This window comes from Globicephala melas, chromosome 12 (assembly GCF_963455315.2).
Source record: "Globicephala melas chromosome 12, mGloMel1.2, whole genome shotgun sequence".
NCBI lineage: Eukaryota > Metazoa > Chordata > Mammalia > Artiodactyla > Delphinidae > Globicephala > Globicephala melas.
This window is the reverse complement of record NC_083325.1, coordinates 55,011,962-55,039,140: the sequence shown is the minus strand read 5'-3', so window position 1 is coordinate 55,039,140 and position 27,179 is coordinate 55,011,962. Positions and strand designations below refer to the sequence as shown.

General features: G+C 37.4%; 2 protein-coding genes across 8 annotated transcripts in view; both read left to right on the top strand.

Moving 5' to 3' along the window:
• The window catches only part of PLEKHH2 (pleckstrin homology, MyTH4 and FERM domain containing H2), a 106,348-nt gene extending 81,386 nt beyond the window's left edge, over window positions 1-24,962 (top strand). For 2 of the 7 annotated variants that reach the window (XM_030857801.2, XM_030857805.2), the window contains 10 exons: window positions 1,424-1,521; window positions 3,141-3,318; window positions 4,199-4,354; window positions 6,210-6,307; window positions 12,525-12,666; window positions 17,741-17,886; window positions 18,933-19,062; window positions 19,840-19,926; window positions 21,998-22,135; window positions 23,403-24,962. In XM_030857801.2, coding sequence (XP_030713661.1) covers window positions 1,424-1,521; window positions 3,141-3,318; window positions 4,199-4,354; window positions 6,210-6,307; window positions 12,525-12,666; window positions 17,741-17,886; window positions 18,933-19,062; window positions 19,840-19,926; window positions 21,998-22,135; window positions 23,403-23,582 — 1,353 coding nt within the window. In that variant the 3' untranslated portion in view covers window positions 23,583-24,962. Of the gene's footprint in view, window positions 1-1,423; window positions 1,522-3,140; window positions 3,319-4,198; window positions 4,355-6,209; window positions 6,308-12,524; window positions 12,667-17,740; window positions 17,887-18,932; window positions 19,063-19,839; window positions 19,927-21,997; window positions 22,136-23,402 lie in introns of those variants that run through there. The other 5 variants (XM_030857802.2, XR_004039858.2, XR_004039856.2 and 2 more) reach the window with 5 other exon arrangements.
• A 144-nt stretch (window positions 24,963-25,106) lies between these two features.
• DYNC2LI1 (dynein cytoplasmic 2 light intermediate chain 1) overlaps window positions 25,107-27,179 on the top strand; it is a 50,207-nt gene continuing 48,134 nt past the window's right edge. Inside the window, exon 1 of the mRNA XM_030857797.3 lies at window positions 25,107-26,237. The gene's annotated coding sequence lies outside the window, so the exon portion shown is untranslated. The remainder of the gene's footprint in view (window positions 26,238-27,179) is intronic.

The following is a 27,179-nucleotide window of genomic DNA, read 5'->3' as shown; positions in this document are numbered from 1 at the left end:
TTCTTTTAATTCCTTTCCAGGTAAAAAGTAGTATTTCACTATTGATTTTGGATGCAGTTCCTTAATTATTAGTGCAGTTGAATTTATTTTCAGGGGGTTTTTGGTCACTTGTGTTTACTCTTCAGTGAATACCTCTTTTAATCTTTGCTTACTGACTCCCTGTCAACTACAGGATAAAATAGAAATTTCTTACCCTAGCCTGTAAGACTCTCAGGGGTGGATCCAGGTTTTGTGGGACTTGAAGCTTATGCAGCGAATACTCTCCAAGAAAAAGAGTACAAAATACATTACTTTTACACATTTTAAAAGAACGTATGACCATGTCATATGACTAGGACAGCTCGTCGGGCCTGTCCCAGGGACTTGGAGGGGACCTGTGCATAGAGGGGTTCTGAAGCTTAATCTTTATGTGAATCAAGGGCCCTTCATAGTCTGGCTCCAGTGGCCTCCTCTTTCTCCACTTCATTTTATACTTCCTGCCTCCAGTGTACAGTGAATGAATAAACTCTCCCCATTCTTCAAACACACCCTGCCTTTGCATTATCCTTCACCTTGCACCTGGCATTATTCCTGTTACCTGGATCCCTCTGCTTTCTTCCTACCTGTGACTTCACCATCCAGCCCAAGCAATATCTCTCCCATATATTCCTTCCTGACTTCCGCAACAGTAAGTCATTCCCTCCATTGGTTATACTTAAAAAATATTATTACAATGTATTAGCGATATTATATTATAAATTACTGTTTCAATATATATTGTCTTCTCCTGGACTGTAGGTTCTTCAAGGGCAGGGCCTTTCCCCCTTCTCCTTTTTTATATGACATTTAAAAAATTATTGAAGTTATACTTGCTTAATTAAAAAAATTAAGATAGAAAATAGAATATAGTCCAGAGCAAGAGAAGAATAAAAATCACATACAATTCTATTACCTAGACATACCTCTGTTAATATTTTTGTACTTGCCCCTTATTTAGGTATGTATCTATATATGGGTAGATAGGTTTTGCTTTTTGTATAAATAATTTTTTTACTATTTTTCAATCTGCCCTTTCTCAGTGCCATTACTTATATTTCAATGAATGAGTTAATACATAAATGAACAAAAAGCAACAATTTCCCTGATCTTTGGGTGTGATATCAAAAAGGACTACCATATCATGTCTTCTGGTACCTCAGTTGTAGACAACGATATATACAACTAGATGGATTATGGTTCTGACCCAATAGGAAGCTTTTATGTTTTTATGTATTATAAATGCTCTAAGCAGATAATGTATATATGGAAAAAGCAAAAACATTGTGGGGTCAAGTAAGACTGTCATCATCCCCTTGCTCTCACAGCCTCTGTCAGTCATACTTGCCCTGACTTGGATCTCTGACGACCACATGGTGTCTGACCTGTGATGCTTCTCTTTGCCCAGGGCTGGCAGCTCTTAGCGCTCTGTGTTGGGCTCTTCCTTCCCCATCATCCTTTCCTGTGGCTCCTCAGGCTCCACCTAAAGAGGAATGCAGATTCCAGGTACGCAGAATTCTAGCCAGCTAAACCATTTATGTGGCCTCTGAGTGTCTACAATAAGTCAAAGGTATTTAGTAACCTGCCAGGTACATTTGTGGAAGAATGTGTGAAACAAATGTTGGTACAGGAAGCCTTTGGTTATCATTTATGCGGAGCTGGGAAAATATTTCCTTTGTTATGTTAAATCTCTTATGGAAGATTACAGTAGAAGCTTGAAAAACTGACAAAGAATATTTTAAGTGAAAAGTCTATGTACATTTCAAATATGAATGTCTTATCATTAGTGGGTGTTCATTCAATAAAAGCAACTATTTTGTTTCCTTATTTTTCCTATTACTATTTTCTTCACATTGAATTCTTTTATGTAGAAGACTTCTCTGATGGTCTTCCCACCTTTTATAATTGTATGTATTTGAATTACTTCAGAATTTTTACTCCTTTGAAAAAGACTCATAAAATTCAGCTGTCAGAGTGGCTTTCTTACAGTGAGACCCAGGGCACCCAGCCAAGGGTTATCAGGATCATTTTGTCCAAGAGGTTCATGTTAGGTTGTTTAAATAGACTCTGGGATTCAAACAAACAAACAAATGATGAATCAAAAAACAACTTGAAAGCAGTAGGAAAATATACTCCAGCTCATAATATATTTTGGAGACTCTGTCATCAAGGTCATGTGATTCCAATAGCAGTCACTGAGGACCCCCTACCCCCGCCAGACAAAGGTGACATTTTAAAGTCTACCTAGAAGGCACTGGAATAAAAATATATTTAGACATATTATCAACCTGCTTTTATAAACAGAATAAAAATTATATATAACAAATGAGGGCAAATAAGATCTCTATCCAGCTTTTACTGGATTTATTTACTCCACTGGTTTTGTTTAACATTTAACATTTTTAAAGAAGTGCACGTTTTGCAAAAAAGGAAAATATATTTTTATTTTTGTTTGAAGATATTTTCTTACCTTGCTTAGCAGGAATGGCATTAACTTCTATGTTCTTCAAAAGAGAACTCTCCTCATCATGCACTTCTTAAGTTATCCTGTATTAGTCTTTATACAGTTATTTTCCTTATGTTTGTTAGTATAATCATTGTATATTGACCATAAAATGTCTGGTAATTTTAAATTTATTTTGTGACTATAATAATACAATAACAATAAAGATTGTTTTGTGGGGAAGTCTGGTTTAGTCAGTAGCAAAAGTAAAGACACTAGAATTTGAGAAAAGTGACAGCAGTTAATATCACTCAAAAAGAAAAATTGGGCTTCCCTGGTGGCGCAGTGGTTGAGAGTCCGCCTGCCGATGCAGGGGACGCGGGTTCGTGCCCCGGTCGGGGAAGATCCCACATGCCGCGGAGCGGCTGGGCCCGTGAGCCATGGCCGCTGAGCCTGTGCGTCCGGAGCCTGTGCTCCACAACGGGAGAGGCCACAACAGTGAGAGGCCCGCGTACAGCAAAAAAAAAAAAAAAAAAAAAGAAAAGAAAAATTACTGTCAACATTAGCATAATACATTGTAATATTTGTATACCAAGGAAAGCTTTCTTAATGGTTTCATATATGTAAAAGGTTGTCTTAATTAAATTTGTTCTTAGGCTTTATCTTAAGTTTTGTATTATAGGACAGAATTTGGAAAATATGCCATTTACTGCCAACGATGTGTAGAAAGAACGCAACAGAATGGAGATCGAGAAGCAAGACCCTCAAGAATGGAAATTCTTTCCACCCTTCTTCGAAACCCATATCATCATTCTTTGCCCTTCAGTATCCCCGTACACTTCATGAATGGGATATATCAGGTAGATTAGACTTTCTACCCAGTGAAAACATGCTTAGTCTAGAATTCTAAGTGCACTCTGTGGAACTGGGAAGTCAGACTGTCTCCCTATTTCTGTCAGCTCCTGGCAGTGATAAATATGCAAATGTATTAGACCTTCTGTCAGGACAGCTGAGTTGTGAAATAGTTTTGCTAAAAAGGATTCACACTAAAAAAATCCATAATTGAACCAAATAAGGGAGGAGTTTCACTACCATTATAATTCTGATGGAGAAAAACAAAAAGGTTGAGGCCTTTCCCCACCTGGGTACCGGCTAGGTGAGAAAATAATTACTAACGTGTGGGATGTGTACAGGTTTAGTCTCTTTAAAATCTCCAGATCTCAGGAATTATCTGGGAAAACTGTCCAAGCCCTCCCAACTCAGATCTAACTGCTTGCTTATTAACTCAAGCAAACATGTTCCAAAGCTAACAATTAGTCTTTGTAGCTCTAAGCCTTTTATCATGGAATTCAGATACTTAACTGCATATTAAAGAAACAAAAATTAAATGTGCTTATTTTTTTTCCTTTGCTTAAAGATTACATATTGTACTGTAGTTCTTGGTTTGCTTCTAATGGGCAGGCATAATATCTCTGCAAGATGTTTGCAGCTGTCAAATGATCTTTCTATTTTGAATTCATGTCTGTTGGCTGAAGCCAAGATTTCTGAATTCTTACATCAAGCTAATGACTAAGATGACATTAAATTTCTCCAGCGGAGCTTTGGAAAAAAAGTTAAAACACCTAGATAAATATGCTATCATTAATCATGCATCAAGAATGACCTGTTTCCCCCCTGAAATCTAAGTTTGAAATATTTGTACCTTTTTATTAAGAGAACGACTTTGTTATTTCTGTTTAGGTAGTTGGATTTGATGCATCCACCACAGTGGAAGAATTTTTGAATACTTTGAACCAGGATACAGGGATGAGGAGGCCAGCACAGTCTGGATTTGCATTGTTCACAGATGATCCTTCTGGCAGGGATTTAGAGCATTGTCTTCAAGGAAACATCAAGGTAAAACCAACTCCTTTTAAGGAGGCAGACCCAGAAAACAGCAAAGAAGCTACTCTGCTATTTGCAAAAAGTTTAGCTCAAGAATTTTCCAAAAATTTAAGCAATCTAATTTTCATAATAAAAATAATATTGCAGGACTTTGTTGAAGCCGTAGAATTCTTAATACAATCTGCACACACACATACTCCATGTTAAAGAGAAGAAGAGGATTAATAATAGTAATAATACCCTAAATATTAGGGTAAAAAGAGTGGAGGTGTGGAAGGTCTAATAAAATGGCTTTCCATTTTATTCATTCACTCAGCAATATTCATGGAACTGTTTATTGTGTCCCAGGAGCTGGTCCAGACCCTGTGGGTAATATAAAGAAGGTCGAGAAATTGTCCCTGCACACAGTGAACTTCTAATTTGCTTAGGAAAGAGTAGCCTTATACACTGATAACCTTCAATCTGAAAGTGATAAATATATAAAGAGCGAGGTGAACATTCTACAAAGGGAGAGATTAAGTTCAGATTGGAAATTAGGGAAGAGCTCAACTGGTCTTTGAGGGATTGGTAGAATATGGACCTGTGGAAATAAAGAAGAGATTCCAGATATAAGGAAAATCATGAGCAAAGACAGAGAATTGGAAGATTCTTTAAAAATGTTTTCTAGGTCATAGTAAAATAACTGTAATAAAGTTTCCATCTAGCAATGGCAACAATTAAAAATATAGAATATAGAACCATAAGGAACCTTAGAGAAATAACCCACTTATTTTGCAAATGAGGAAACTGAAGCCCAGAGTGAAAAATGATTTATGGCAAATCAAACAGCTAGAACCAGGTCTGGACCCTCTTACTTGATGTGGCCCTTGATTGCTCTTGGGAATAAGTACCTTGTTACAGAGTAAAGGTATTTCTATGATTTGGAGATTAAAGAATTGGGGCAAAGCAAGGGACACACCCATGAGTTTAGAACATGTGAAATATCAGTACTTTCATCTAACTCCCAGAAGCCCAGCTCCACTTGCAGAACGATCTGTTGGGTGTCCATGGGGTTCCGCAGACTATGTTAAAGCTCATACTTAGTTCCTTAAGGAGTACTGGTCAGAATATAGGATTTCCACCTCACTCCACCCCACCCCTGCCTTATTTCTTCAGCTGCATTTTGAGACATCTAGATAAATGAATGTCTTTTTCTTCTCAGCTCCAAGTATATCCTGTTTAGATCAACAATTCCAAATGTAAATTTTTGAGACAGACATTCCTTGAGCACTGTTAATAATTAGTCAATAAGATAAGCTAGTATTTTTGGTTGGCTTGAACTGAGTAAATATCAGGGGCTTTGGTGAATAACTGCTTACCCCATAATTCTGAAAACTGTTATTTATAATTCTCAAATGACCAGTCTAAAAAAAACAAACAAACATTTATTTGGTTCCTGAAGAATTTTTGTTCTTTCCCAATCAAAAATCTTAACATTATATTTCAGATTTCTTTGGTATAACATCAGTTATTCCCATCTTTATAAACTCAGAAGGTGGGAAGTTGCTTCTTCAGTGACTAAATCATGAAAAAATTCCTGGAATCTTCTTGTTTCCAGTCTCATGCAGTCCTTCATTAAGATTCCTTTTTGAGTAAAAAATTCATGGCCATAGTCCAAAGTTAATGTGTGTCCAAAAGGATAAGAGGACCAAAGAGTGATTTATAATTAAATTCTAAACTCAGAGCTGCAGAAGCTTAAAACAGAAAGCACCAGTCCATTTGGTTTGATCACATTAATTGAAAAATTTCAGTCTATAGACATGCTTGTCTTCAAAAAATACCCAGTGTGAAAAATATTATGAATCTCCATTTTCCACTTCCCTTCTAGATTTGTGACATTATCTCTAAATGGGAACAGGCTTCCAAAGAACAGCAGCCCGGGAAATGGGAAGGTACGAGAACCGTTCGTCTCACTTATAAAAACAGGTGTGTAATGCCATTGCCAAGTGCCAAAGTGGGAGTATGCGTCTATGTTCAAATCATGCACCTACAATTTAGTTTCCTATTGAATAGCCTTAAAAGTTATATTCATTTATATGTTTTCTTATAAATGGTAACTGTTTCTATAGGAAGAAGAAACTGTCATATAAATTTTTTTCTCTAATTCTAGTTTGTTAATGTCATGAATAATTATATTTTATAAAAATATGCACTTGGACAAAGATTAGAAAAAAACTATAGGAAAATATAGCTGCTCTCTTAGGGTAGTTGGTATAATTTTTCACTTTCAAAATTTCCTTTAACACTATTTTACATTTTTTCATAAGACTGAATACTCAAATACCCTACTGTAGATCTGTAGTAAGAAGTATTTGTTTACCCAAGTCTTTCAGAAGTGATATATTCATATCCATTCATTCTTATTCTTTCATATTCTCTCTTCCTCTGTATTTATTGAGCTTCAACTATAAGCCTGGCACTTAGCTAGATGCTCTGGATAAAATGATAATAAAAACAGACACATCTTTTGGAATTTACAGGCTAGTGAGGAAGACGGTTGCTAATTTTACAATGACTCTAATGAGTATATAATAACATATTAAGTTCTCTGAAAGAAAAGAGCATGGCTCTGTGAGAGCACATGGCAAAAATCCTGACCTAGCCTGGAGACTTTGGGAGGCTTCTTTAAGGAAATGATGCTTATGCCCACGTCAGAAGGGCGCTGAGAGTGGAAATGGATGGAAAAGGATGTTCAAAGCCTGTATAAGGAGACTGTGCAGTGTTTCAGGAACTGGGAAAAAGCTGGTAGGGCTGGAGCACTCACTTTCTCAACTGATACAATTTTAAAAGACTTTGGCAAATGATCAGAAATCAGGTTTTCTTTCTTTCTTTCTTTCTTTTTTAATATCTTCTTTTCTTCCATGTATTAGTAGAAGGTGGTATTTAATAAAGAGTGTTCACTGACCAGGTCATATTAACTGTACAACAACAGCAAAAAAACTAAAAAAAAGTATTTTATTGTTTTATTTGACTCATATCCCATAAAGTAAGAAATCTAAAATATCAGACCAAGAGCCTGGTAGAATTGTTGGTGAAGTGTTGACTTCTTTCAGAAGGCTACTTTTGGAATATGTTCATAGATCTGAAATTGGGATATGAGAAGTAAGGGTACTATGTAACATAAAGAATGTAACAGCCTTTGATCCAGTTCAGGATCTCTTTTTCTGACACTTTATTCCACAGAAATACCCGCACAAGTGGGCAAGAATATTCCAGTATGCTTTATAACAGTGAAAAATAAGTGTTGTAGGGGGCACTTAAGTTTATCAATAGGGGAACAGTTAAATAAATATTGTGCATTCATATTGTGGATTCCTCTTACACACTCAGACATTGAAGGGTCACCACTGTTTGAACAGACTCCTTTGATCTGAATGGTGGTTTTGAGCCACGAGAGCTTCTCTGTTCAGGGGTTCATGAGCTGAGGTGATTCGCAGGAATTCTGGGTAACGAGAAGGTAACTGTCAAGCTTTGGTATCTAAGGTTTTAAAATCTCCTATTCGTAGAGATAAGCAGGATTATTTAGATACTAGAAATCTAATAGGCTGTACTCCCAGAGGAACCTGTCTCCACTGATGGCAGTCTTCATCTGTGGCCCTTTGGTGACTGGCAAGAACAGCAGCTGGAAGACGTGGACCTTCCAGATGATTGTTTTAGTTTTGTGATCGCTGGAGCAGTGGTTCTCAAAGTGTGGGTCCTGGATCTGCAGCTTCAGTATCACATGGAAACACGTTGAAATGCAAATTATTTGGCCCCATGTCAGGCCTACTAAGTCAGAATGTCCGGGGATAAGGCCCAGGAGTCTGTTTTAACAACTCTCCAGGTGATTCTTACTCATGCTAAGTTTTGAGAAGCACTGATCCAGAGGTCCGTGTTGCTGCCTGTGTCTTTTGTGGAAGAAAGCCAGCTCCTGGACCTGACCTGCCATATATCTTTATGTAGAAGAGGTTCAGGAATTTTCATTTGGTTTTGTTGGCACTAAGTGGAATTACGTCCATGTCTAAGACTATTCCTAACACTGCATAGCTTATGAATGCTGAATACATACTGATTTTGACTGTGATGGCCACAGTTGGAACCAAAATTAAATGGATGAAATGGAGAAAAGTGGTCTGAAAGACGTAAGAATTACTGTGCCAAGTCTAGCAAACACCACCAGGGAGGACAAAGACAGTCATGAATAACATAATGCCTTGTTAACAACAACAAAGCTTTATGACAGTATCTTTGACATCAGAGAAAAAGCAACTCGATCATAACGTTTAATTTTTAACAGAAATCTGAAATGCTGGATAGCCACATCTATGAGAAAGTACTGTTTCTAAATGTGGTCGTGATTTGCACATGTGTAAAATGGCTTAGACAATGAGCCCTAATTTCCAGGAACACAGTTAGGAGGGGAGCTGGCTGTGACCTACCATGCAGCTGCGGACTTGATTCTTCATCTGTCAGGCAGCACTGTAATAAGCAAAACTAAAGCACCAGCTCTCTTTATCATGGAATTTTTGCTTATATTTAGTAAGTTATGGAATTTTAATTATTTTGATTTAGGGGTTAATGATCTAATTAATAGGTTTTGAACTTGTTTTCATAGAAAACCATTTGGTAACTAACGTTTAAATTCTATTCATATTTAAGCCACTTATTTAATTTGGTTTCTTACTGTCTATTTGAAATTGCAAAATCAAAGCATGTTTTTAACAAAACAAAACTGGCAAGGGTCTTTCTCTACAGAGAACAACTCTTCCTTATCCCCTCTTTGAAACGAAAGATTATTTTCAATAATTCTTTGTTATTGTTTTCTGGAACATAGTTTAACATTCCCATCTCTGCCACCTTTAGCTGACTGTAAGAGCGCCGATATCCATTGTATCCTAAGCCAAGAAGCCTCTTCATAGGTCACCTAGTGTATGCCATTTCTTCCAGCTGTGTTCACACCAAAAAAAAAAAAAAATTCTAGTATGAAGAGACTCTTATGATTCTAAAGACCTTTAGAGAAGGCTCATCATCATCATAATAGTAATAATAATAACTGCCACCAATATTTATTGAGCACTTACCACATGCCAGGCCCTATGCTGAGCTGTTTATATGCGTCATCTCATTTAATCCTAACAACACCTCTAGGTAGGTGTTATCATTAATCTCCATCTTATAGATGAGGAAACTGAAGCTTTAGAGAGTTAACTCATTTACCCAAGGCTACAGAAGGGATTTTTCAGGGGTTTTTTGGCAAATAGTTTCCATGTGTAACAATTCTCACCACCATTCATTTATCCATTCATGCCATAAACATCTATCCAGTGTCTGCCAGTGCCAGGCCTTGTTGAAGCCCTAGAGATTCAAAGGTGAATAGAATTTTCCTACCCTCTAGAAATCTTACAGTTTATAGGGAGAGACAGACATGAATTCTTAGCAATGTGATTAATGCTGTAACAGTGACAGTATAGCAGAGTAGTGAAGAACATGGGCTCTGGAGAGAAACTGCCGGGTTAGAATCCTGGCTCCCCCACTCACTCTGTGACCTTGAACAAGTCACTCACCATCTCTGTGCCTCAAGTCCCCTCTACGTGAAGTGGAGATGAAAACAGTACCTACCTTTAGGGTTGCCTGAGGGACTAAATGTTGGCAAATGTAAAGCACTTGGATCAGAGCCTAACACATAGTAGATACCCCTCTTGTTGTGAATATAGCATGTCTGTTGTGTGAACAGAGAGGCTTCTCACAGTGATGACTTCTGAGCACAGGACTTGTGGTAGCCATAGAGGCCGGAGGAGAACAGGGAAGGGGCGTCACAATTGCAGATTTCGTAGTGTTATTAGCAGACCATGGTGGACAGAGGAAGGAAGGAAGGTAAATGGAGAGTGAAGGCAGGCTGCTTCCTCAGTAAGTTTACATGATGATGAGAAAGGCAACAGTAGGAAATAAATGCTCTGAGGACTGAAATATGGAGCCGGTTGGAGGCGAGCAAAAGGATTACCCAGCAGTGCCGAGAGCTCTGCTGAACTTGGAGCAGTGTGTTTGCTGATACTGGTCCACATAGTGACATGATTTCCATCCCACAGTGTTCAGCTTCCTGGACGTCAAGTGAGGAGGTGGGCATTTGGGAATGCCCCAGCCTTCCAACGTGTGCCCTCCCTGCTGTGACAGAAGCCCCTTTCTCTGTTTCAGGCCCCTTTAGGATTGGAGAGCAGCTGGAAGCTGGTCATATTGGGAGAGACTCAGATCATGTAACCCCGGCACCTTTCCTATTCAAGATCCATGGATTTGATTTTCTGACTTCCGGATCATTTTTGTGACTCTTTAGTTCCTCTTCACATTCTCTCCAAATCCCTGTATAGCTGTTGGAGCCCAAACTGTTCCATTAGGGGCTTGAACCTATGATTCCTACAGGTTGTGTTCCTATATGTGTGTCTGGAATTGTTTTTCTCCTTTGTGCCTATAGTGCTTCATTTTCCCTTCCCAGGTGCAGTCTTATTGGCATGCCAGAAATGATAGAAAATGCACTTTAGCTCTTCTTGCCTGTAGCCATTTGAACTACAGGTTCTTTTTTCCCTCCTAGCTGTATTACCAATTCAAACTTTTACTAAGAACCTTCCAATGGTTAACACTTAGCTAAAAAAACCCTAGTGCATTATAGTGATGAATAAGACATAGTTCTTAACTTCAAGTGGAGAAAATAAGCTAAGTACAAAAACATTCACATGCCAGAAAGGGAGGGCTTTCATCTTAAACTTTATTCTCTTTATTTTATATCCCTTTGCTAACACCATTTTGAATTTAGAAACTATTTCTGTTGCCCAGCCATATTCTCCTACCAGTTAACAATTTGCCATCATGCAGTCACAGATAATTATTTTATCAAGAAACCACTCTGGGGCTTCCCTGGTGACGCAGTGGTTGAGAGTCCGCCTGCCAATGCAGGGGATGCGGGTTCGTGCCCTGGTCCGGGAAGATCCCACATGCCGCGGAGCGGCTGGGCCCGTGAGCCATGGCCGCTGAGCCTGTCCGTCCGGAGCCTGTGCTCCACAGCGGGAGAGGCCACAGCAGTGAGAGGCCTGCGTACCACAAAAAAAAAAAGAAAAGAAAAAGAAACCACTCTGAATGATGGCCCAGGCCAGTGATTCTTAAGCTGGCGTGAACGGAAAGAATAATCAGAACGATGGGGAGGAATAGCTTTTCAAAGTACATCCCCCGTGCTTCCCCCAAGATTCTGACCTGCTGCCCTCTCATTCCTTGCTATTTGAGGTAATTACCACGAAAGATTCCGTAACTGATGATAGGGTGTCCTCTCCCTATCATCAAGTGGATAGGGGAAAAAAGGCTGGAAATCCGGTTATAGCTAATTGAGCACACACTTAACAAATGCCAGATCTAAATCTCTGTTTTCCTGCCACTGTGTTGTCATGACAATATTAAGGTATGTCACGGGGCTGCTTACCCACACCACTGTCACGGCATTTACAGTGTTTACAGTGCTCTGTGCCTGCCCTGCAGCCTGGAATCAGAGCCCCAGAAGCCTCACATACCAAGAAACAGCACAGTGATTAAACATAGAGGGTCACTGAATTGAGGAAAACCTAGGCGAACAAAAGTCATGTCATGTTTCAACAAATAATAATGATAACATGTAAACTATTTTTGAGATCCTAAGGCTGTTTATCAGAATGTGGCATAAAAAAGTCAAAACATTTAAATGTGCAAATATTATCTTTTAGATTCCCAGAGAAAACTGCCCCACTTGACCATTCGATGTTGATTTTGAATTGAAACCTTCATTTTCTATTTCCTGGTGTGTCCAAGGTGTTTAGGAAAGATCATGGGTGTTTTGAAAACTGGGTTTATACAGCCCACTGGTGTCTGAGGTCCTTCCTCAGTAACATCTAAGGTATTAAGGTATTTCAGGGCATAAAGGTAGCATAGAAGCATCCATCAGCCTCAACTTCAAAGCAGTTTTTCCTCAGTTTGCTGATAAACGTTATAAAGAATAGAAATAGAGGTCATTAACCGATAGTAATGGTCTAAGTTTGTATCATTGAGAGAACTATTGTTAGAGCAGCCCCATATCAGTCCTCTGGATTTCTCTTTACTTTTTTCCTTTGTAAGTAGATCATTTAATGAAAAATTTCCTCTTTTTTTACAGACTGTATTTCTCAATGCAAGCTCGTGGAGAGACTGATAGAGAAAAGCTGCTGTTAATGTATCAGACAAATGATCAAATAGTAAATGGACTTTTTCCTCTGAACAGAGACCTGGCGTTAGAAATGGCAGCTCTTTTAGCTCAGGTAACTTCCGTGTTATATAGAGCGATGTTTTGTAATGATAAAATACTAATTTCTCCACTGAATTAAATGTAGTAAAACAATATACCTTTCGTAATTCTTTAAATTCAATTTGCTGTGATTAACACCTTAAAAATTACAGGCATTATAATTGCAGCCTGACTCCCATTGCTGACAATTGCGGTGATGTAGAATGAGACAATATTCCATAAAGGGAACCTAGTTTCTTAATCTCTTGAAAATATCCCACTAGGCTTTGCATTTAATAAAGGAGTTTGAGTGTTGAACTGTGGGGTTGCGGTTGCCATGCTAAAATCATTCAGTAGTCAAATAGGATCAGTCTTCTAAAAAGCTAAAGCACTTTCTTTTATTTACCTATTGTATCAATTAAGTTCGGTTGGCTGTAAACTACACACGCATGCAAATTAATAATGACAGTTAAAATGGAAGTGTTATTTGTCTCTCATATGGAGAGTGTTGGGGCCCAGGGCAGTGTGCCCCCAAATATGCCTCAGTGGCATATTGATTATTTTTAATTAAAGTTACTTGAGAAACAGCTGGTGAAAAAAAATGATATATATTTTAAAAACACTCTGACCTCCCTCTTTTCCCTTAAAAGCAGGAAATAAATCTTCCCATGTGAATGTATCCTCCCTCTACCAGGAGGATAAAAAGTATCCTTGTCAACAGAGTTAGGGAATTCAAGGCTAAGAAAGCTGTATAAACAAACTTTGTTGCTTCTTCACTAATCTGCTATCCCAAGCACAAACCCCTTTGTTTTGTTAAATCTTCATAAATAATTGTTTCTTTGTCTAAAAATGATGTATAAACAGCCTGCTTTGGTCATTTCAGGGGTCCCATTTCTATGAGACCTCTGTGCGTTCAATTGGTTTTTTTTCTCCTGTTAATCTGTCTTGTGTCAGTTTCATTATTAGACCAGCTAAGAGAACTCTAGAGGGATGTGGAAGGGGAAATCTGCCCCTCCCCAGCGAGAGATAGGCATGCTGGCACCTCTACAGGCATTAGGGGCATAGGCTTTATCCTGCCCTCCATTCTGCTGTCATCTTCACGGTCCTGGAGGTCTGCCAGAGCTCCAGCCATTACATCAATGTTCCAGGCATCATAATGGAGGAAGGACTGAAGAAGGGCATGCCCTCCTGCTTTTGAGAAACTTCCCAGCAGTTACACAGAATGCTTCTATTTATGTTTCTCTGTCAAAACTTAAGTCACACAACCTTGCCAACCTACAAGAGAGACTGAAGAATGTGGTCTTAGCTGGGCAGCAGTGAGCCCAGCTAAATTCAAGGTTTTTATTATTCAGAAAGAAGGAGAGAATGGTCATAAGAGACAACCCACAGTCTCTACCCCATCTGGGTCTTTGCACAGGTTACTTAAGGGAAAATGATGTGTCGTTGGCTTAGATTCCCCTGGGTTTTCAGTCTTCTCACTCACTCACTCTACGTACCATCCCAGGACATCTTACTCATTCTCTTAATTTTATCTACCACCTGTGCTGATGATTCCCAAATCTTTTCTCTCCAGCTCATATTTCTTTCATGGGCTCCTTAAATCCAACATATCGGGAACTAATCATCTTCCCTTCTTTTCCTTCACATTTTGCTTATTCACTGCCTCCATTCAGTCCGCCAAGCAAGCTTCAAATCCAGGAATCATCATTGACTCTGCCCTCCCTCTCTCCCTTTCCCCCAGTTAAAATGTGCCCTGCCCATTTTAACTCTGTTCCCTCCTCTCCATGCTGACCACCATTGCTATGGTTCAGACCACCATCACATCCTGCCTGCTCTCCTGCATCAGGCTTCTAAGTAATGTGTTTTTCTCTGGTCTGGTCCCACACACACTTCTATTCTCCATGCAGAATCTAGAGAGATTGTTCCAATTACCTATTGCTGCATGGCAAATGACTCCAAGACTCGGCTCAAAAGGACAGTTTGGGCAGGGATGTATAAGGGCAGCTTGTCTCTGCTTCATATGGCATCAGCTGGCATAGCTTGTAGACTGGTTGTGACTCTACAGCTGAGGGCTGGCATCATCTGCAGGCTCATTCACTCACACGTCTTGGGGCTGATGCCAGCTCTTACTTGGATCTTCTGCTGGGGAATGTCAGCCAGAAGACCTACTCGTGGCCTCTTAAAGTGGTTGCTTGTGCTTCCTCACAGAATGGTGGTGGGGTGGCAAGAGCTGTCCCGGAAGAGACAAGATGTGGAAGCTGCCATTTTCTAAGGTCTGGGCCTAGAAACTGCCGTGGTGGTTTGTCAGGCAGCAGTAATATACAGTAACTGGAATGGAGATACAGCAAAAATGTGGATCTAGCTGTGTCATTCTCCTTACATGGAGGGACTGTCATGATCTAAACTCTGCCTGCCTCTCCAGCCTTATCTTTTAATACTCTCTACCTTGAACTTTATGGTCCTGAGTTGTATATGATTCACTTATTCTCACCTCTTAAACTTTACTTGTCTCCTCTGCTTGGAACACGTCTACTCCCATGCCTCTACCTGTGAACTTCAGCTTATCCTTTAATTTTCATCTTAGGGGTCACTCATTCCAGGAAAACCTTCTTGAATTCTGCCTGGTTGGGTTAAATGTTCCTCTTGGGGTTTCTGTAATGCCCTGCATGTATCTATTACTGTCCTGACCCCAGTGGTTTATTATTAGTTATTTGTTTCTGCTTTGCACCACTGACTGCGGCCTTCCTGAGAGCAAGGGCTCTCTCTGTTCATGTTTGTATCTAGCACAGTGCCTTATACACGGTCCATTCTCCATAAATGTTCTTGGATGAATGACTAGTTAATAATTTAGTTTACTTTCATAACAATTTTATGGTCATCCAGACTTTAAAGCGTTCAGTGCTACACTGAGTGTTCCCTTTTTGCAAGTGATAAAAAGCTGAAGAAATGAGAACTAGGTCACATTTTTTCTTGGTGATAGAATTAGGAATGATTTCCTATCACATGCCATTCTAGGCTTTGGTTCTCTAAAGGCACAGATGCTCTGTTAAAATCACTCTTATTTTTGCTAAAATTTAATAAGTTCATCTTCTTACTTTTTAATTTTCTGGGGAAAGCTTCTCCAAGAAAAATTATCATATCCTTTGGAGATACACACTTCTAATATTTTTTAGATGAATTTTCGGAAGGGGTAGAAAGGTAAAACCATATACCTAGAAAATTCTGAGCATATTACTAACTAAAAAGTATAATTTCTCCATCTACAAAAGGAAAATTAAATAATACCTCTGGTCTCTTCCTCAGAGCAGTTTTTGTGAAGATAAATGAAATATGCTAAGGAAATCTGAGGTCTGTAGAAGAAAATAGTTATTTCTGTTGTAGATTTGCATATCTATAGGGCCTTGTTGATATTCTCTGTCTTAATCAGGAAATTCTTGGAGCTGATGTTCTGATTGCTGTACATGGTGTCTGGTAAGGGGTCATGTTGATGTGAGGCATATTGGGGATTATCTGAGTTGATTCTCCAAACATTTGGAGTTGATTCTCCAAACATTAATTGTGCTCATTCTGTGCCACACAGTATGCCAGGAGCCAGAGAGGGACACCCTGAGTTTGAATATCCCACTACAGGGTTCCCTAACAGCCAAGCTTGCCTTAAGTGGCCTCTATGTTTGTAACTATTGTTTGTCCAACTGCCATATCCTTAGAGGTTAAATCCTGGTCTAAGGGTTCACAGCTAGATGTGCTGAGTACTGCCTGGTGATAGGTGGGGACAATGAAAAGCTTGCTCTGGGGGAAGGAGAAGAGCAGGTGGACAACTTTTATTTGGTGTGAGGAAATTAAGATGATACCTGACTAGATAGGAGATGAGGGTGAAAAAACTGAACAGCAAAGCCAAGCCAAGAAACCATCAAGTAAGGGACCAGGTCAAGGAAACTAGAAAGTCATAAGAATAGACGGTAAGGGCAAAGCTCAGCTGAGGAATTTAGACAGTAGCTGGTCAGATTAAGAACTAGATAAGGGAGGTCACAGGGGTCAGAATCTCAGAGGCTGGTGGTGCTAACAGCTTACTTGAAGGCAGAGGGCCCTTTTGAGATGGAGACCCAGGGCTTTCTGTAAGACCATCCCAGTCTTGATGGAACCCTCCATCTGCTTGCTGGGGAGTACTCTAGGTAAGGATGTGGATGTTCAGTATGTCCCCCACCCCATCTCACTTGTTGAGCCCTCTTTGGTACCCTATACAAAGCATTTAACACAGATTATCACAAGTATTTATTTATTCTTCAGTCTCCCCTACTAGACAGTAAACTCTTTGAGGATAGGAACTATGTTCAGCTTTTTTCTTTCTCATATAAATTAGCACAGTGCCTGGCATATAACAGGGACTCAGTATAGGTTTGGGTGAATGAATGAGTGGGAGAGTAGTTGGAGAGATGGATGGGTGAGTGGTTGGATGGGTTGGTAGAGGATGGCATCTGTGTAGCCTGTTAATGGAAGTAAGGATTGAACATTGTTTCATTCAGGCAAAAGGGGGAATGAAGGGCTTTATTTCCAGAAATGACAGAATAATAGATTGAGGGGATGAATACAGTAACATTTATGGAGAAAATCTAGGAAGAAAGTAATGAGAAAATAGTACTTGCTCCCAGGATGTTCGGTAGAGATCCTGAAAAAGTCCAAGTAATACTATTTAAAGATTTTTCATAGCTTTATAAGTTTTTAATTTTTCACTTCTAAGTTCTATTTTGCCTTACTATTATCAACCAAAATGGTACCTTAAAAATGAAAAATTATCTGGTGCTGTTAACAGGAATGGTAGAGTAAGTGACCTTTAGCAAATACTACCAGATATTAACCTAGAGTGATTAATGTAGAAATGAAACTGGAATGTTTAAATTATAGATTATTTTCATAATTAGACTTCAAATGAAATTTAAATTTGAATAATAGTATTTATATATGATTATAAATTCCATAATCACACAATCATGACAAATAGATTTATATATTGTATGTTATAAAGAATGTTTAGAAAAAAGAAACTAATTTTCTATCTTAAAATTCTTTTTTAATATCCTGTATTTTCTCTTTTTTGGGTTTCCACTTAGGTGGAGATTGGAGATTTTGAAAGACCTTTTTCTACTCCAGCAGGGCATGTTACTAGTCAGTGCAAAGCAAATCAAACTATAAAACAACTCATAGAGAAATTTTATCCTAAAAGGTATAGAGATGACTCTTCTGAAGAACAGTTAAGGTAAAGAACTATTTGTAACTCTTGAAAAGGCAGATGCACACTAGTTTTTCAGTGACATTTTTCTGTTCAAATTTTAAAGATGAAAAAAATTGTACATAACAATTTTCTCAGGATTTTTTAAGTACTGTTGAATACCAGGAGGTTATAGTTCTTTTTATTTAAGATGTGCCTAGAAACTGTAGTATCTAGATTTAAACTTTTTTTAATGAGAAAAAAATCTACCTTAATTTAGAAGATCTACTTTTCATTTGACCTTATTCATTCTTGTCCAAATTAATCGTGCTAATAAAGAAAAGGAAAAAATTGGCTAATAAGATGTTTAATTATATTAAGTGTTTACCAAAAAATTTTTATCTCTTAGGGTATTCCATTATAAACAAATTGGAATAAAAATAAACTATCTTTTTACACAAGATGTTTTATTATAATATAAAATTTTAATTAAACTGAACTAATTTGAAGTTTTGATTTTTGAGACCATATAAAGAAAAGCTGTAGATTCAAAAATAGAGGCAAATCCAATTCACCATGAATTTTTCCAAAACAGAAACATTTGAGATCAGTCTGTTGTCTGTGTAGAATAAGTGTCTGCCTTTGTACTTTTGTTTAAGAGGTTTCCCCTGCAGCTAGCATGTCTCCAAACCAGGAGTGGTAGCACCTAAAATTCCACTGTTGGGGATTCATTCTTCAGTCTTGACTTCTTGTACTTTTCTTTAAAAATGAAAGTTATTCCCTTTTAAACTAATTTATGTGGTTTGATGTTAGCTTATCAGATTTTAAAATTTTACCTAAAGGGGGTGGGGAGCGGGGAACTTAGGTCATACATACTGAGAGCACTAACCGTACGAGAATTTGGTGGAAGGAATGCTACAAAAAGGACAAGGGGTAGACAGTGGTGAGATGGGACTCACAAAACAACAGTTTCACCTAGGTTGTGAGTATGTCTCCCGGGGGTGCTTAGGATCGGCTCAAGGAGAGCTTTATCTTGGGAGGATCATACACTATTTATGTGTTTTTCTTTTGTGTTTGTTCTTTTCTTTTTTTAGGCAGCTTTGCCAGCGACTGTCAACCAGATGGATGGCCCTCCGGGGACACAGTGCTGCTGATTGTGTGCGAATCTATCTGACAGTAGCCAGGAAGTGGCCATTCTTTGGTGCCAAATTGTTTCTTGCAAAAGTAAGAAAGAATGGGGGGTTATTCAGTTCAGTAAAATATAAAGTGATAACCTGAGTAACCCCAGGTTTAGTACATTTGGCTTTTTGAAAGAAAATAAGGAAATTTCTAACAATTTAAAGAAAACCATGAAGGGACACTAAGGAAAGGGAAGGAAAGCCATTAGCGTCTCTGTCTTTTCCCTTCCGTTCCACTTCCCCATACCGTAAATCATTTCTTACACTCAGTAGGCTTAATCATTAGACTGAAGACAACAGCTGAGCTCTGCTTTCTTCTTTTTATTCATTCATCCATTCACTCATTTACTCTCTCACTCATTTGCTCATTCATTTAGTATTTATGAATTATGTTTGCCAAACATTGAGCTAAGCTCTAGGGATACATCAGCCCATGGTTTCAGATAGGTTGTACTCACACTTCCAGGAACTCACAACCAGTATTGCAATAGGCCTGGAAACAACTACTGTGTGGAGAATATGGTTAAGGGTGACATGAACAGAGTGATGGAGGAACACTGAAGAAGGAGAGATGAAACCTGCTGGGGGTTAGCTTAAGAGGCCTGTCCAAATGCACACGTTAATAAATGGCAGATCTGAGTCTCAAACCCAGGTCTGCTAATTCACTCCTCTTTCCATTATACCACACTGCCTGCTCCCCAGGTGAGATTTTTAATAACAAGATGTTGTTGTGTTATTGCAAATGCTGCATTGCATTTACCCTGAAAATTATTTCTGTAATTTTGCTTAGCATTTATTATGTAGTGTATTTTCACCTCTTTAGCCCATAACCCCATCATCACTTGGAAGTACTTTCATGTGGCTGGCTATACATGAGGATGGTTTAAGCATCTTAGAATACAACTCCATGGTAAGATTAAATCCTTAAGTTCTGCATTGAGTCAACTATTTCCATTGCTCAGTGTACTGTAAACAGAAGGTAATGATATCTTTATCTGACTTTTCTCATACACAGAAAACAGTCTGCCTAATACTATATAATGAATAGTCATTTTACAAATATAACTATGGTTACAATTTAATCTTTTAAATCAAGATTAGACAGGTTATATATTGTATATGAGAAAAATATTAAGATACCATGACTAAATTGCAATCATGGTTGTATTTGTAAAATGACTGTTCATTTATTGTGTTCGGAAGATTGCTTCCTGTGTAAAATGCAACTGTTGAAGATAACATTTAGGTAGAAACTTCAGTTACCAAAGTTTTAAGTTCAGTTTCACGAAGCCTTCTATAACAATTTCTATACTATCCCATAATATCAATTACCAGTTCATTTGTACGTAGACAGTATCTTAGAGCTTTTTACATGATTAAATATAAAATCAGACTGTGATTTCTATTTACTCATTTATTTATCTGAAATTTACTTTATTTTCTATCATATTTTATATGTATCAGAGTACTTTTAAAATTTTTGTTCTTTTTTTTTTTTTTTAACCTGGTAGGCAAGGATTGCTAAATTCACCTGGTAGGTGTAGTGGGCTCTCCTACTTGTGGCTATAGTCAGGATCACTGAGAATTTCTCGTAAACGAGGTTATCCTTTAGTGTTATAGTTAACTGTTTCTCCTTATAATTGCTGAAAAACTTTTTTGAAGGCATTTATGTTTCCTGAATGCCTTTTAGTTCTTGAATAGATAATCTGAAGATAGATTATAAAGTCAGTGACTTAAAGTCAACAGAAGTAGTACACAAGTATTGAGTTACCTTAGCTAAGTAAACCAGTTCCTAGGTCCCGGGAGATGGACATACAGGTCAGGAAGTAGACATTGCCAGCCTGCAGCACTAGAGGTGTTCACTGCTGGGATGGTCTGCTCAGAATCTTGCAAGCTGATCATTAGATACGCAGATTCCTTTCCTTTTAGGCTGTACATCTTTGACTTATATTATTTAAATTGTTTTAGTAACACATTGGGAAAAAATATTTGCTGCATGTATGATGAAGGGTTGGTATCCTTTATGAATGTGGATGTTTTTTCAAACAGTAAGGAAATGATGAACACACCAATAGACAAATGGGCTGAGGCAATTCACAGAAGAAATACTAATGTTCAATAAATGTATTTTTAAATGTTAATCTCACCATCAAGCAAATAAATTCAGTTTAATACAGTGAGATTCTACTTTTCACCAATCAGATTGGCAGAGCTTCAAAAGAATAATGATATCCTGTGTTAGCAAGACTGTAATGCTGGGAATGTAAATGGGTATAACCTTTTTGAGTTTGGAAAGATTTACTTTTTTGAGATAGTAATTTTAGCTGTTGAGGTTTATAACCAAAGAAATAATTAGGCTATGTGTATTATGAAATATGTCCCAAAATATTCATTGGAATATTGTTTAAGATAGTAACAAATAAAAAAACTTAAATATTCTTCAATAGGAGATTAGTTAAATAATGTCTATGTGTCTATAAAATCCAAATAAATGTCTATAAAATCATTTAAAATGTTATACAAGTACATTTGTTGTCATGGAAGGATGTTCATAACATGTTAAGTTAAAAGAAGCAGAATGTTAAAAAAAAAGTAGTATGCGTGATACTGTTTATGTTTACACATATCAAAGTTTATATATCAGGGTGAACTATGTGGATTTGCCAATATTTGACCTTTTTTTAACCTTAAAAAGAATCAGTTTCATATGGTTCAACCAGATAGATAGATAGATAGATAGATAGATAGACAGATAGAAATCTTAAGGACAAATACAGTGTAAATGCTATGTAAATAGTTGCTGGTGCACAGCAAGTTCAAGTTTTGCTTTTTGGAACTTTATGGAATTTTTAAAACATATTTTCCATCTGCAGTGGTTGACCACATCATCATTTTAATGGAGATACATGTTATTAATCATCTCTCATCTTTCTTTGAAAATAAAGATTGTATAACATACTTACTTTTATTTCTCTTTGAAGAGGTTAATAATCAGCTATGTGTACAAGAGTCTAATGACCTTTGGAGGTTATCAAGATGATTTTATGATAGTCATTAACAATGCACATTCAAAGGACAAACCAACAGAGAAATTACTTTTTGCCATGGCAAAACCCAAGGTGAGTAGAAGGCTTTATGCTAACTTTTTTATGCTAGTTTTTTTCATACTAAAACATATATTGTACAAAGAATAAGTTCCTCATGGGAAAACAGACTCTACTTACAATCAAACAACCATAGGTCCAAATTCTGGCTTACCTTATCTTTCTAAACCTTGGTTTCTTCATCTAAAAAATGGTATGATGCTATGATGCTACCTTTTTTTTTTCCTGGATTAAGAATAAAATGAAGGAATTGTAAAGTATTTATAGCCCAGTGCCTGGTATACAGAAAGTTCAAAATAAGTGGTCCTGGCATAAGTTGTTATTGTCAGGTACTTTATGTACTTGTAGTACATTACCTTACGTACTTGTAGTAATTCACTTTATAGACTCGTTACTGAGAAGAGTGAGGTTTTAAAATTAAGGCATACTTGTTTCTTTACTATTTTTAGCAAACTATGTAGTTTTAATGTCTCTAAATAAAAGCAGTAAATAAAAGGGCTGCATTCTAACATGTAACTCTGATTTTAGGAAAAAGAATGAGAATTTAATTTTTCGAAGACTTTGTCTTAAAATTCTCAACTAAAAGAGATTACTGTTTTAGAATTTGAAACTTTAAAAAATGACATATATGTTTCTTAATTAAATCTATACTTAAGTGAAGTCTGTAAGTGTAGAAGATCATGGTACACTCAGTGCTTTAGTTTAAAGAGTTGACATAATACACTGAATTTCTTATTCATGTATTCACAAATGTGGCTTTAGGATAACTGGTAGAATTGTACTACTGTCACATTTTCTAATGTTGCCACTAAATTTGATTTTCTTTTTTAAAGTATCACTTTCTGCTGGTTTAAGTAATGGGAAAATAGGTCAGTGCCTTGATGGTGCTGAACATGTAAGTACAGTTGACTCTTGAACAACATGGGTATGAACTGCACGGGTCCACTTACACATGGATTTTTTTTCAGTAGTAAATACTACATTACTACACGATCCATGGTTGGTTGAATCCATGGATGTAGAACTGCAGATACAGAGGAACCGTGGCTACAGAGGGGCACTGTAAAGTTATGCATGGATTTTTGACTGCTTAGAGTGTTGGGGCCCCTAACCCCTGTGTTGTTCAAGGATCAACTGTACTGCACTGCTTGATCTGGTTAAAAGGGAAGTCTGGTAGCCTGGGTACTTGCAGATGGAGACCACCCATGGCCAACCCTTCACTCTCTTTTGGAAGTGATGAGAACTTCTCAGGAGAATAACAATTCCATTTTTCTTGTTTTAGATTCTTGAAATCACTCTTTTGATCGCCAGCTACATGAACAACTTCTATCAGCAGAAGGTGGTTCACCACCTCTCTGCTCCAGCGCTGCTCTCAGCTCGGACCCAGGGTCCTCAAGCCAGGGTGATGGGAAGCCAGCCCCTTCTGTCAAGCAGACCAACCAAAGGCCCCACTTTACTCTGAAAGCTCAGGGACCTGAACATTCACTCCCTGTTCTCTAACCAATGGCTGCCTCGGCTCCAAATAAGTTCATTTACATCCTGGCAGCATGGCACACACACAGTAGTGGTCCATTCTTTAAAAATAATGAGGGTTACTCTCTTTCATTTGATTCATAAATATGCAAATGAATGCTAGTAATAAGACCTAAACACAGATTTTCCCACGTGCTGATTTTCTCTTAGCTTAACTGGGTTAGAATTTGTCATTTTTTTCCATCACCTTCTCCTTTGCCATCAGACACATCAAGGCTTTTTTCTCTTTTTTAAAAAAATATTCTAACAATCTTCAGAAAGTGAGATTCAAGGGAGTTTTTCCAAACTCTCATTTGGCAAACCAGTTGATTATTTGGCAATGCTCATTGCCAAAAAATTAAGTACTGTAATTAAATGTGCTTTTAATTAATGATATGGTGTTTAGAAAGAAGTAGAGTATACAGTTTAAGAAACAGCTGCAGGGTGGTGTTGAAGGGTAAATTTTAGAGCAAGTGCAGTAAGTCTTCTGGCCCTATGAATCATTGTGTGAGAAAACAGGAGCTAGGTAACCAGAACCTCCTATGTGGTTTTAGAAAGTGTACCCTGTCACTTTTTCAGATCACTGGAGTGTAAAACTTAAAATGAGACAGTGATTTCTGACATTCTTTGGCTGTCAACATAACCCAAGTTCACTGGAATATTGCCCACATTTCATTGCATTAGTGCTGGGTCCTCTTGACCTTGCTTTGTTAAATAATAATATCTATGAAAACAAAGACCATTCTTAAAGCTTTTCCTCATACAGTCCTTTTTAATTATAGTTTAAAAATAAATTCCCAAAAATATTTTTTAAAAGGAAAGAGAAAGTAACTCTTCTGTCAAAGGAGGTAAATTTTTAGGTGAAAGAGTCTAGAAATGTATTACTTTACTAGGTTACGTAAGTGATCAGTACATTCCGGTTTGTGTCAAAATACTTATTATTCATGATAAAAATGAAACTGTGATAAGACATGAAAATTATATTGCAAAAATGTTTAATTGAAATAGTAATCATGAGTATACTTAATTTTATTTATGTGTAGAATATTTTATATTTTGGACGTATATTTATCACTCTGTGTATGGTATTTTTTTTAACCAATTGGAAAAAAAAAGTTAGCTGCTGAATTAATTTGTTGGCAGAGCCTTCATGTTTTCTTTTTTGCTGCTTTCTCCCTATGGCAATGTACTGTTCTCACTATAAGCCTTTTAAAAATGCTCCATCCCATGTTAGTGTCCTTCGAAAGGACAGAGCCAAGAAGCATACTGATCAAGTAAGATTTTGCTTTATTGGTAATGACAAAGGTAAAAAAAAAAAAAACCATAGAAATAGATTGCCATTTACTATTTCTCCTAAATCTTTTGAACCACAACCACTCACTGGGTAAGCAAATTAATTTCTGAGAATAAATGGGTTACCAGTTTGAGATGACTCTCAGGAGCCTTTTGGCTGGGATACAGTAGTTTCTGAGTTCCCAGAAAACCATTTAATAATCATTAGTCGGTGAACCACAGGCTTGGCAGAGCTGTTACATATGTGTGAGGACTTTATTCTCAGGCAATAGTTAGTTCACCATCTGGTAAGCCCCCCGAAAATCTAATTTAAACAAGTAGTGAAGACTTAGCTTAAATGGTAGTACCCTAGACTTGGCATTTATTTTTGATAGAGCAGAGATAAAATATTTTGATGGAAAGAAATCAATTTTCTGTAACTGATGATGTGAAAATTTTATTTTCTGGGAAATTACTTTTATATAGCCATTTAAAAAATTCAAAGTATGTTATTATGATTGGTTACAAGAGAATAATGTTACATGTTTAATTGTAATATTTGTCTCCTATCATTTTCTTCCCTTTCAATCATAATAAATGATTTACAAAACCCATTTCAAGCATTATCTTTTGAATAATCTTCAAGAAATACCTAATGTTTTCATTGTCAAAGCTGAGGTGTACTACTAGTGAAAATGGTAGTTATTACCTCCTTCTCTTGCACTCATGCTTTGTCTTCTGTGTTGCTTTGTTTTATCCTTATAAAAGGAAGCTGTTTTGGCAAATTGTAAGTTTCATATGTATGTACGCATATTGACACATATACAATATGTATAAGTCATGGGGTTCTCCCATGATTTCATAATAAGCTCCTTATAGGTAAGTTGATTGGACTGTGTCTAAAATTTTATTTTGAATGCTCTAGATTTCTGTGTGTGTCCTTAAAGTCAAATACTGCCATAGCTTAGAAATGAATTTAACTCTCAATTTACAAGAAAAGTTAGTCACAACTTATAAAGTAATTGCTTGAAAAATGTGTTTATCAGTGGTTGTTTGGACATTTTTTCCATAGGAAAAAAATGCATGGTAGTCAGGTTCCTGTAACAACACTTGTAACCCATAATTGTACTGAAGTATAATCCTGAAGAATTAACCACCATGGATAACCATATTTCTCTAGAAAAAGGCTTTAAGTAGTCCTGAGATGCCGAGAACACATTTCACCCATCCACCCACCTCCTAGCTGTCATGGAATTTGGACGTCACTGCAGAGTCTCTGGGCTGATTCCAGGGGAGCAAAGGCTTTGGGAATATGGAGAGTGAGGAAGCAAAAGTGAGTAGCAGGACTAATAAGGTGGAGAAGCTTTTCTGCTAACTGGTTCATGCAGGGACCGCATCTCCTCTCACATTTCCCCCTATTCTCTTTTTCCTAAAGGAAAAAAGGGATTTTATTGCCACAAGAGTACTTCATTTAGCAGGAAATATGCCAGTTTCCTCCAGAGAAGGAATGACTTGATTCTCCTAATTCTTGTTTGAAAATTTCCAGAAAAGGACTCTGACTGGCCTAACTCATGTTAGGTGTTTAACCTCAAACACTCATATTAGGAGAATGCTTAAGTAAATTATTAAAAATCTATATAGTGGAACCTTATGTAGCCATCAAAGCTATGTTTATTATGGGTTTTTAAAAAATTGATATGGGAAAATACATGTTAAAATCAGAATGTTAACAAACTTTACAGTAAAATCTCAATTCTGTGAGAAAAAAGATTGGAATAAAATACATCAAAATGTTTAATAGTTGTTACTCCTGGTATTTGCTTATTATACCCTCTTAGTTTTTTCTGTATACTATTTTTTTCTACAATAAGCTCATGTAACTTTGAAAACAAGGAAAAAATATAAAAACTCTCACTTTCTGGGCTATTGTTAATAGCCTCCGTATGGACTTCTAGACTCCAAAGCATCCCTCACATAGCTGCAGAAAATTATCTCATTGAAACTTAGGTCTAGTCATGGCACACCCCTATTTGAAATCTTATTTGGTTTCTCATCGCCAACACAGTTAAATCCAGACTGCAAGATCCTTCACTGTAGCTCAATCTACCTGTCCAGTTTGCTCTCCCACCTTAGCCCCACCAGGCACTTTATATGCTTCCACCCCAAACTATTCACAGATCCCCAAATATACTCTGCACACACCTTTATCCTTTTGCACTGTTGTTCGTTTCATCCAGGAAGCAGCATAAAACTGTCTCCTCCTCCATCACCACCA